Source organism: Aulostomus chinensis, chromosome 24, assembly GCF_037954235.1.
Source record: "Aulostomus chinensis isolate RoL2024-O1b breed Wild chromosome 24, RoL_Achi_v1.0, whole genome shotgun sequence".
Lineage (NCBI taxonomy): Eukaryota > Metazoa > Chordata > Actinopteri > Syngnathiformes > Aulostomidae > Aulostomus > Aulostomus chinensis.
The window spans coordinates 14,760,753-14,773,030 of NC_141343.1; the positions used below are offsets into that span (position 1 = coordinate 14,760,753).

Here is a 12,278-nt window from a genome sequence, read left to right on the forward strand (position 1 = left end):
AAGTGATTGAGTGCAGATAATTTTACTTTATGTTGGCTGTTACATAGGACTGTAACAAGTATTTGATTAGTCAGCGACAAAAGCAATGAATCATCAACTCTTTTAATAAGAAAAAAATGGAATGGTATCTGCAGGATTAAGACACTGACAGAAAAAAATGAAGGATTTAGGGTTTTACTTCGTTTTTACTTTAAAAAAAAAAAACGGCATTTTTGGACTGAAAATCGATAATGCAGAACCAACTGTCACTCATATACACAAGACTGATTTGAGTAACTGTAATGTGCTTTAAGTGGGTAACTGCAGTATCCAGGGAATGTGAGTAGTTACCCAACTTTAAATGACCCAGACTGAGATGGGGGGGCAATAAATCTTGATTGGGACGTCCCTATTTATAGGCTATTGTTTGGCAATGAAAACGTTTTTTTGAAAGGGTTCATTTAATGATCTACCGTTCTAAGTATGTCAAGAAAATCGTATTTCTGCAGGGTCATCATTTGGAAAATCCTGATGTTATTGTCGTGGTTAAATTTGGAGACACGTGTAGGAACCATGAAAGGAAAGTTACCAAGGAAGGGGATCAGTTAACTTTTGGGGGGTTAGAGTTGTTTATGCGGAACTGGCGAATCTTCGATAAACCGGATTCAAAGTTAACTGATTCCCATCACGCTTGTGCTAGTAGACGCTTTATGCTCAAAAAGCCACCCGGAACCACCCAACTAGTTGCAGGGTTAGTGACATCTACGGCCGTGCTGCCAGCCAAGCCGAGAGGTTTTAGTCCATCGTGCGGTGAGGGCTTTACCGGCTGCAGGTTGTGTGCCGTTGTCAATGGGAGTTGCCTTATTCCCGAACACGGCATCGAAATCTACAGTCATGGCTGGGGCAGTCTGCTGCAGGGGCTGGCTCTCCAATCCTGGGGGACGTAGTTCAGTGTTTGAATGTGTAAATAACAAGATGACAGTTCATTTTCAGAGTAACTATGTGACATAAAAGATTAGGACTGAGCAGAAATGATGCTCTAGTAAGGATTCTATCACCTCCCACAAATATAATCCCATTAGATCAGGAACACGGACAGTGTATTGCTACGTTAGCTGCATTGTTGTTGCTTAGTAACTTGGGATTCTAGACAGGCTGTGGGGAACGTCAGGCTTTCAGAGGAGACTTAAGCCTGAACACAAGGAAATCCACCGATGCACCTTTTGTTTTTTGCTCTTGTACTGTATCCCTGTTGGGGATTAAGGCTTGAAGGCTCTGGGAGCAGCTGTCTCCGAAACAAGAATACACGGCAACATTTACAAGACAATAGAGCACAGTTACCGTTTATAGACACGGAGCTGTTACAACTAACCTTTCAGGAAATATGAAAGGGATCAGGATGTTCATTAATTTGTTTTTAGAGCTGAGGGGGATAGAACATGGCAGATGTATCAATACCTGGCCCGGGTTTTTTTGTTGTTAAGTTCGCCATGAAGTGCTCGCATCCTCCTGATACATACTGGAGAGTCATTTCTGATAGAGGATCCTCATCTCACTGTTATCTGACAAATGGCCGCCAGGGGGCGCTGAATGGTTTGAAGAAGGTTGTACATTATTTTCCGTCGGGGCCACCAGATCTCAACCCCGTTGTACATAAATGGGATATTTTGGACTGACGCGTTAAATAGTACTTTCAACCACTTCTAAGCTTCAAAAGAGGGAAGGTGCGATCGAAGTGGTGGGCAAAAACGTGATTAAAGCGGTTTTCGCACAACTTGTCTACACTTTAACCAGAGGAGCTCCATGTGACAATGTCTCAAGCCTGGAAACTTTAACCTGACCGATCTCAGAGGGCCTTCTGAAGAGGACGGACGACAGCAAATGGGCGTATTGTTGATGGTCTCAACTGGATGGGATGAGGGCACAGACCTGCAAATTCCTTTTCCCTGTTCCGATGACGATGTGCAAATGGGCTCAGTTCGTCAGCATACAGGCTAAGCTACATGTAGCATGTTTATAAAAACACTTGCCCCACTTCTGTCTTTGCAAAGATTTGTGCATTTGTTCAACTTCCAACCCTTTTCTTCGGATTTCCGTTTCCCATCCAGGAAGATAGATGAATCCAAGAGGCTGAGAGGAAGCAGATCTTGTGTGATCTACTGCACCCTTTCATGTAAAGAAGGCTCAAAAGGGACGTGGTTTGTAAGCAAATCTTGTGATGGAGGTTGCTAATCTCTAAGCTAACACTCCTCAGTTCTGAGTACTACCTCATCTGCTGCATTCCTTGTTTTGCAGCTGATATATCTGGCATCCTGTCCAGTTGGGTATTTGAAGCTCCTTCAGTTTGGTATCTGCCTCGAGTATGGTGACAAGAATGCAATTTTGCCTGCCGACTTTGAAGAGATCGTGGAGTGTACGGCAGCAGAAACAAGCTAACTGGCTACAATTGAGCTAACAGGCTATTGCCAGGTCTGTGGCGCTCCATGCACGCAACTAGATGGTGAAAAACAGATGAAATTGTTTTCCATCCACAAAGAAATGCATTTTCCTGCATTTACCAGCGGTTGCACGATGGCTATTCAACGACAGACATCAGACAAATCTATGTGGAATTGAAGAGGAGATATCGTAGTTGCGAAGATTCCAACTAAAACGGAGAGATCTGGGAATACGAGTTGATAAGGGGTGATGCTGAAATAGTTGAGCAAATTCAAACGATGGTAAAAGCCTTCATTAAGCGGCCATGTGATGGCCCGTCTTTCTCCCCTTCTACGCCTCCCTCAAAGCAAACAGAACCAAACATTCCCCGCAGGTCAGGCCTCATCCAGCATCACACTCAGCTGCTCGGTGACAACGGTTTATACTGGGTCTTCTATTAATTTGTCATCCGTCTGTAAGTTCAAACCGGGGCCTCTTGCACTTTTCCAGTTTGGCATCCGTCTACGATCCTAAAACTTCAGACGTTTCTAGCCTTGGATGTTCAGTGAAGCCTCTTTATGTTACTTTGGAGGGAACGTTCGGGGACACTGATGTGGGCTCCTGTGTCACTGATAGCGTGAAGGCTTGATGTCGGTGCTACGACGCAGTTGTGACTCGTTATAATGTGACTCGTTATAAACGGCTGCGGTTCAACCCTCCGTCAGGAAGCCTGGAATACTTTGCTCCAATTGGACCTCCAGACGCACTTTGCTCTGCTTTTTGATTTGAGCAAGTCGATAGAATGCTGAAAACTTCTATTTCTCCTTCAGAAATAGAGGTGTGTGTGTGTGTGTGTGTGTGGGGGGGGTGATTCTGTCCAGCAAAGCTAAAAGGAGAACCGCTCAGCATTTCTGTGGCGGACACATTTTCCACACTGACAAACAAGAAAACGAGGAGAGGGAGCTGGAATCAGAGCTGACATTTCCCCAGGCTGGTTTTATTGAGCCGTTTGAGTGTGAACATATGGTTACTGGGTTTATTATGACAAACTACTGAGAGCATTTACTATCCCACTAGTTGTGTCTACACAAGAATCTGGCAAAGGCATGCAACATTAACTCCTGAAGAAAGGGAGGAAGAACAAATGGATGGGTGGGTTTAATAAAGAGACAAACAAATACTGATGGATTGATGGGCAAACAGGTGAGAAAGTCTGAGAATGTTGAGTTTTATCTGTGTGTACCTGCTGGAGTACATGAATACATTCCAATGCAAGAGTGTGTGTGTGTGTGTGTGTGTGTGTGTGTGTGTGTGTGTGTGTGTGTGTGTGTGTTGACAGCATACCTCCCCAGGCACTGTTGGCGGTGGAGATGGAAGGAGTGCTCTGCACCGCGGGGATGAAGGCCGGCTGGAGATCAAACAGGTCACTGTTCAGGTTGGGCACACTGGGAAGCCGAAAACATGGGGGGAGAGAGGTGTGTGTGTGTGTGTGGGGGGGGGGGGGGGGATTTGGAAATGGAGAATGGTGAAGATAAAGGAGGACAGAGAGAGAGAGAATTGATTGGAAGAAAAGAAGTTGGTGAAAGAGAATATAGAGGAGACAGATGAGAATCTGGCATTAATATTTAATCAACTGAGCATAAATAGCTTAAGCCGCCACTAAAAATGCTGATTTGTCACAGATAAAGATAAATAAAGCAATAAAACGGTGAGGAGCAAAGTGTGAAACAGTGCACATTTTAAATAACAAGAAGTTTCTTATTGTAAGTCTTCTACAGATGTTTTTGATGCGGGATTTTAAAACGCTGCTGCAACCGTCAAGTCCCAGCTGGACAATGAAACAGCTGTAAAATAAGAACGGCAACATCAATGTCTGCTTGGCTTGTTAGCAAATTTAAAGCTTTTCAAGACACTTCAAATGAACTTCACTCATAAATAAATAAATCAACAAAACCACAAATCTACGCCGCAGATGACCATTTCTCCAGTATCGCTCGTAGTCGTCGTAGTAGTAGTAGTAGTAGTAGTAGTAGTAGTAGTTAGTTCTAGGCTAACTCGCTGTAGCGCATGTATCCTGTTTCTGCGCTCTTTATATGACGGTGCTAAGCTAGTACCATTTCCAGCACCAACAGTTGTTGCCTGGTAAGGCCGAAGTCGCTCTTATGGTGCCCTTTTTAGGGTTAAAACGACTCTTTTTTTCAAGCATTCTGATCCAACAAGCTAACGGCTACTTTTGCTAGCTCTCACCAGAGCTCGCTAACGGTGAAGAGCATGAGGTACGCTGGCATCTGACGGTTGATTACGGTCTTATTTTTTAATTGTTTTCTTTAATGTGTGTTAATACTTTGTCCCCACAACGTTAACGTACCGGTTCCGATGCGGTTAGGCTACGCACACGTGTGTGTGTACCTGTTGGTGGACAGTGTGGAACTGAACAACTCTGGTGTGGGTGTGATGTGGTTGCTGTTGGCACTGCCTATGGATTGGCTGCTGGGGGAGGCAGAGGGCGGAGTCTGCATGCTGATCTCCTTCAGGCGCTGGTCCTGTGGAGAACAAAGGGGGAAAAAAATAGGAAAATGAAGACAAAGGTAGAAACTGGAAATGTGTTGCAGTTTTCCCAGCAAACTCAAATCCGAGATGAGATTAATTCCACTCTCGTCACAAACTCTCGGAGGTGTGCACAAGGACAAACGCAGGGAACAGACAAAATTAGCTCATGGAGCTCAATTAGCACCAGCCCTCTTCTGCTGAATTCAGATGAGTAACACCTTGTCCAAGGGGTTCCATACTTAAAAGTAGAAAAAAGCAAAAAAAAACATCCAAAGTGGTAGGTACTTGATTCCTACAGTCTCAAGTTCTCTTATCGGAACAGTATCAATTTCTGTTGTGACTTCAGTTCGTCTTCTAAATGTAAAAAGTTGGGACTTTTATCAGAGACGTGACCACGTGGAGTCCAGCTTCTGGTTCCTTCTTCCATATCCAAATATCAAACATGGTGACTGTTTAACATTTAGTCTGCGCAGTAAAACATCAAGGGAGGTAATAAACTCCTGACAGCCTTCTAACTGTTCCATTTCTGGGTTGATTCAAAGTGATTACGTAGACAAACACCCCTCAACACTCCCATGCTGCTCCTTCCTTCCTACACATATGCAGTTTTAAAAATCCCAGCCTCCTGCAGACTTTCATTTCCTGCATGAATTTGACAATGTTGCAGGGTCCGTTTGATGCCTGCTGCTAACAGCGGGGAAATCTGTCAACTTCCTCCTCCAACTCTGGAGCTGCAGATGATTCCGCATGAAGTTTAATGCGATGTAGAAGCACAGCGGCTCTGAAGACACGTTTGTCTCTACGATGTATTACACGTTCAACTTCAGTCTCATCAGCATGTACATTAAAAGTCATACTGATTGATTTTCTTGCTTCATATTTGTATATTTCCCACTGGATCTTATTACCGTTGCTGCTACCATGACATCACTTCGCTGCAGGGACCGGTATATTTGCATCACGCGACAACACCCTCTACTATTGAGGCAATCTTCAGCACAACACAAGTCTGCACATACATACAAAGGGCATCCACAGTGGGAATTGAAATAATACCCCTCACTGCGCCTTTGTCTGTTTTATTTATGTAGGTATTTCATTCTCATTCACTTTGCAAACTTTTCCACCTTCGAAGGAATTTAAGCAGATTAATAACAATCTCCCGCTGTACCTGCCTCAGCTGGGCCGACTTCTCAACATTTATATTCTGACAGCGTAGCCAGGAACAAATGGGAACTGCTGTTATTGTTTGGGCCCCAGCTGGACGGTAGCTGTGCGTGGAAGTGTAATGTGTGTGCGAGTCCATATGGACACTAGAAACAGCTGGACGGGAGTATTTGAACGACCCTCGCTAACCTCGACTCCCTCACTCCTCCCTCTTTCCTCTGTTATGTTCTCACTTTATCTCTTAACTAATACCCAAAGGTAATCAGAGGACCCGGGCAGTGACGGGGGCAAGCAAGGGCACGGAGTAAACAGGCCGCTGAAATCCAATCAAGCGCGCGCACAAATTAACACACACAGACTGCATCTAATCTGGCAGGATATACTGGCAACACTGAGAGCTACACTGTAGGGTCCCTGCCAGGGTGTAAGCATTCTTCACAAACACACACGTATGCTTTCACTAAGCAGCTGTGAGTGTGTGTTATAGCTTCACGGCTCTTTACTCAATTACCGTTGGCCGTACTGCAGGACTCCCAGGGCTGGAGCAAGAAATGTCAACACACTTTTACACCACTTTTCTATTGCCCGGCTCGTCAGAGAGAGTCTTGGCCTTTATCCTGGACTGGAGTGCAGAACACACAGAACAGCAAATTTGCTGGCCAATCTATAAGCAGTCAGTCTGATTTCCACACAATATGGAGCACTTTTATTCTCACGATGTCGTGTCTTTATTCTCTCTGAAACACGGCCACGGGGCGGTCTAGATCTAGGCTGCAGCTAAAGTTTGGCTTTCTTTACACCTGCAATAACATGTGACCAAAAAGTACTTGTTCACATACATTTACACCCGTGGTTAATATGTGTCTCCACGGTCCACACTGACATCTGATCGCACTCTCTCCCACTCAACCAAATGTCAGATGGCTGAACCCTCACCTTGGTTGCTGGCTGATAAAAGAACTACGGAAACCGAACAATGCGCTCACTACGTATGAAGTTGCGCCGTTGTATGGACTTCTGTTTGCTGTTCGAAGTAGGAGAAGAAGCCTTCTTCTACGGCTGGAATATCAATGACAGCAGAGAGGAACGTGCGCTCAGGGGCGCCACCTTCCACGAAACAATGTCCGTCAACAACAGCCGAGGCTGCTGGGAGAGGGTCTTCATGGCGACCTTCATGGGTGAAGACTGGGTGTCAAAACTACGTATGCAACATTCAGTTTGCAAACATGCGACCAGTATATATGAACTCCCCCCACAATGACAAGTGCCAGCTGGAGTACTTGCCACCACATCAAAGATGGATTTTGGCCTGCTAAGTCGTTGTACGCAGATTGGAAGTGCATTTGTGTACACTTCGGTCACTGTGGTCAGAATCTGTCCCCGACCCCTCCAAAAGGTGGTTTGGCAGAGCTGACTGCAGTTCTTTCTCAATGCGTCCCCTAGTCCAATACTCCAGCGTGCGCAGGGGTCATCCCGTCCGCTCCTCACTGCTAGCAGCTTTCATTAGGGCACAAGTATGAAAGTGCCGTGGGCCCAACATTCGCCTTGGTGGAGGTATTCATTCTTTGAGTGCTTTCTAGCTTTGTGCTGGTTTTTGTTTTTAGTTTCAATGATGTCTAACCAAACCCTGACATGTTGGTTTGATTATCATGGTTCAGCTTTATAGCAAGAATTAAGAAAGAAATAAAAAAGACCCTCATGCCTGGTGATACAGATCTGAGAGTAAGAATGTTTTGCATCCAGTCTAGTTAGCTAATGCCCCTCATAGCACTTATTCTACTCATGCTAATGTGGCTTGAAAGAAAAATACAATTACCGTCGTAAATAGTTTCATTATCAGCATCAGAATTCCCTTTACTGGTGTTGTAAGCTGACACAAACAGCATAATTCGACTCTGCTCCTCAGCTTTCAGTGTGCGCACACACTCACAGCAAATAAAAAATATGCACCCAGAATATTTGAACAGACATACAAGACAGAAAGCAACAGCAGGATAAACAATGTGGTTGTGGAAAAACAAAACTGATGACTTTCATCGTCTCTGAATGTCTCCGACTGTGCATCTCCTACAAATCCAGTTAAAATTGAAGGCTTTTGTAGCAGAGCATTCAGGGTTGGGTGGTTTCCAATACTTTACAGTTAAACCTTCCCCAGATTTTCCCGTGGTATACGGTGTTAAAATTCTCACTGTAGGGTTTGGACAGAGCTGCCAATGTTCCCTATTAATTAGCCGCCACAGTCTTAATTTGTCCTGCCATAGTTTCATAATGAACCCAAAATATTTTTACATTCTCGCAACAGCATAAAAGATCTCTAATGTTGTGTTACTGCATGGATGGTGCAGCCAGGAAAGTTTCAATGAACGTGCCAGTGTGTGTGTGTGTGTGTGTGTGTGTGTGTATTGGCTGACTGTAACAGCTGAGGAGATGAGTGATGCTTTGCCAGAGCAACAACGCAACGTAAAAAAATCTTTTATGTAGAAATGTTTTCGATTAATTGTGAAGCTTTGGCCAGCCAAGTATATCTGGAGGTCCGTTTTAGCATTTTCATTTCTTGAACTCCATGTGTGGACTCTTAAGACAAAGTCCTGAACTAAAAGATACTCCAGGATTTGTCAGTTACCTTAAGAGCCTGTAGCCTGGCCTGTTCCTCCTCGAGGGCCTGCTGCTTCTCCTTCTCGTCCATGCGGGTGAAGGACATGCCGGTGGAGGAGAGAGACGAGACGGCGCTGGACAGGGTGGATGCTCTGCAAGATGACGCACAGCGATGAAGAAAGTCCAGCAGGTGCTAACACTTTTGAGGGAGAATCTCAAGTACAAACCTTCAGTCAAAGAGAAGATGAGCTTTTATGTTTTGCCTATGGTACTAAACCTAAATAAAGGCTAAGGCTGCTTTCCATGTCCATGATTGTTTGGGACTGCACTGGTTGACGGTACATGATTGTCATCCAAAATCTGCAAAGGTCTTTGGGGCTTAGCACTGTTCAAGATTTCTGATTTCTGGACTCAACATAGCCTTAAAACACAGTGGGATGTGCCCCGTTAATGTAGCGATGGTCAATGGAGCAGCTACACTGACCAAGTTTGTCGTCCAAAAGAATTCTATTTTGTGCAGCAGTTCAGTATTTTTTTTTTCGACTTTGGAAAGGATAGAGTCTCCATGGAAACGGCTCCCACTACGTAACGTTGCGCATGCTGCTGTATTACTCTTGGCAATGGTCAAGGCTCGTCATCCCTCACACCAGAGTCCTGCATGTCCCATTTCCATTTGTCACTTCTTTTTTCTTGCTCAGCTAAAAACTGGAGCTCCTTTCCAAATGTGCATGCTTTGCCTTCTTCTTGATCCTTACAGCAGTTGACAAACAACATTTTTTGGTAGACCCAACGACAGCCGGCCAACATGGAATCTCAGTTGAGTGAAGATAACCACTAGCATGTCTGGGGGCCATGCAATGACGTTAGTATTGCGGCTCCCTTCATTTGCTCCACACTGAATACCTGACAGAACCTGTACCCTGGGCTGGAAAATCTTAAATTCGATGGTATGTGCAATTCCACCTGTTTTCAGTCGCTGTCAGGTTGTCAAGAAAGGATGCGCATGCGGTCTTAAAAGGTTGATTACCTTGTGATCCTCTCAGCACCTTCTCACCTGCCAACTCCTGTATACAAATGACATGATGTCCATTTTCCTCCAAGCTCTGATGAAGGCCACTGGGCTGGGCGTCGTGTTGACATGACCAGAATAAATCGGTGGAATTGACGCCCGTCAGCCTTGCCCTAAAGATCTACATGTGTGCGACCTTGTTGCCTTTTGATTATTTCTTATATTTCCACATAGGGGTGAGTGGTTTTGAGTCATAATCCATCTTGACATGTGTTTCCTATGTGAGTTTAACTGTCAGGAAAGAAAGATGTTTACCTAGTGTCTGCATTCAATTCCTTGGTTTTCTTGCCCTCCAGAGAGGCCAGGTGCTGTTCCAAAGCCTCCAGGAGGCTGCTGGGGGCCTTTCGTCACACCGATAACAGAAGAAAGACAAAGGAGACAAACACAAGAAACAAACAATCAACTCTGAAAATCACAAATGTCACTCTCTTATGCACAAAAAAAGACATGCCTACACATTGACACACAAACGAAGCAGCACCCAGAGTTAGTTGGTCTCACAGGAAGGTAACAGAGTGCATCAGGCTCTAAGAATAGCCATGGCAACATGCAGCAAACACTCACACTGTTAGCAAGAGAGTCATACAAGAGAGAACAAAGATTTAAAAACAAAGGAGGAGGGAAAAAGGTGGAGGTCATGCAGCTTCTTTTATTTTCCTTTCCCTTGGCTGTGTCTCGCTTATCTTGTCGAGTCCATCGCACTAAGAGGGACTGTCATCCTTTCACAATCAGTACATTTACATTAGTTGAATGTTTGTGTTCGTCAGTCCAATTGAAATCAGACTTGGACTAACTGGACTAACACCTAGCTGGACAAACAATCTACTCGCCTCAATGGGCCCCAAACTGGCCTTGGTGTTCTGCGCTTGTTCCGTAGTCCCACGGCCGTGTAAAACCCACAAGTAAACAGTGCACATTTGAGGGGGGACTAATCATAACTTGTGAAACCACGCATATCTTGACTGACAAGTACTTTATGTCTTCTAAGCTTAAGGAGTGGTCCCCTTTCCTTTAATAGACTTTGATATGAGGTCCGCCATTTGACAGGAATGTCACACGCTTACTTGCTTCACTGCAGAAAACGTAAACCAGAAGTAAGTCTAATTGCAGCCGACTGCAAAGGCGCAAACCACCACTTATTGTCCCGGACGTGGACCAACTTCTATCAATAAATTGATTCTGTCACATTCAGGTATACTGGGACACCATAGTTGTTTATTAAATAACCCAGTCAAGCTAAGACCCTTAGCTCAATTGTAAAATGTGACTTCAAACCCACTGAGTATCGGTGCTTCTCATTTGTCAATATGTCTCCGCTCCAGTTTAACCACGTCTCTGCGCTTTTATAGCAGAAGTGAGGCCAAGCGACGGTAAGATGATCTTAAGACAACACAAGAGTTTAACTGGAGCTCAACTGTTCTAGAGTTAGCGAGTAGGTTGCATGGGGATTGTTGCTACGCTACTCCAGAAAACAAGACTCAGCAGCAACAACTCCCACTTTTCACATGACACACCATCTTCTCTCTTTGTCTTGAGCCTCGAGACACGAGAGGGTGAAAAGCTTTACTTAAAGTGACCAAGCAGTGGCTCTCATAAGTCAACTTCAGAGAAAAATGCAAAGTTCAGCTCTACTTCAGCTTATTTCAGCTGGCTGAGGAGAGAGAATTCTTCCATTGTGAAAATATGACAACGTCATGTCTGTCTGTCTCTCCGTCCGCAAGAATGCAAGAGTGTGTTGTCAGTAGGTTTGCAGTCATGCACGCAAACACACACACTTGCGCACACACACACACACACACACACACACACACACACACACACACACACACATCTGGGAGTGTTTTGGCTCGTGAACTCTTTGCGGCTGGCTAGACGGTGGGTTCTTGCCAAACTGTTGCCTGGAGAACAAGACCTTCTGTATGCCCAGTCAATATTGGCTGTGACACACAAACACACACTCAGCAGGATGTCTTCAGATTTTGTCTTCCTTGTGACATACTGGGAGTGTCCCCTGGTCTGATATCTGAGTCTATGGTGATGCCCAGGTGGCGCACCGGTCTACAGCGTTGCCTACTACCTTGGGGCCACAAGACCCCCTTTGCCTTCAGCTGAATTGGCGCAAATAACAATCAGTCACATCTGCTGCACTAGCGCCTCCTCTGGTCAGCCGAGGTACCCGTTCGGGTGGGAGGGGAACATGAACTCAATAATTTTGCTGACCTCAAGATATTGGTCACTGCAAGGATAACGGCAACTTTTTTGTGATAATTTTTACCCAATTACTTTCAATTTATCGAGGACATTTTCATATTTGTCAAATTCTGATGTCTGACTTTTGCTCTAGTCTCAAAAACTAAAACCTATTCACTCTTTAACCGGGTGTCTTGCATTAAATCTGTGTCATAAAATGCTCTTAACATCACCTTAATATCGCATCTCTGAAAAATTTCCGGGACAATTTATTCCTCCCCAAAAATTGGTCCGTGTGCTCCAAAGAGAC

At 44.7% G+C, this 12,278-nt stretch overlaps 1 protein-coding gene across 6 annotated transcripts in view; it reads right to left on the minus strand.

Moving 5' to 3' along the window:
- The window catches only part of LOC147238823 (phosphatidylinositol-binding clathrin assembly protein), a 79,413-nt gene that overhangs the window by 19,937 nt on the left and 47,198 nt on the right, over positions 1–12,278 (minus strand). For 4 of the 6 annotated variants that reach the window (XM_086197862.1, XM_086197860.1, XM_086197861.1 and 1 more), the window contains 5 exons: positions 10,034–10,119; positions 8,738–8,861; positions 4,807–4,940; positions 3,742–3,842; positions 803–913 (listed from right to left, as the gene is read on the minus strand). In XM_086197862.1, coding sequence (XP_086053988.1) covers positions 803–913; positions 3,742–3,842; positions 4,807–4,940; positions 8,738–8,861; positions 10,034–10,119 — 556 coding nt within the window. The remainder of the gene's footprint in view (positions 1–802; positions 914–3,741; positions 3,843–4,806; positions 4,941–8,737; positions 8,862–10,033; positions 10,120–12,278) is intronic. The other 2 variants (XM_086197864.1, XM_086197863.1) reach the window with 1 other exon arrangement.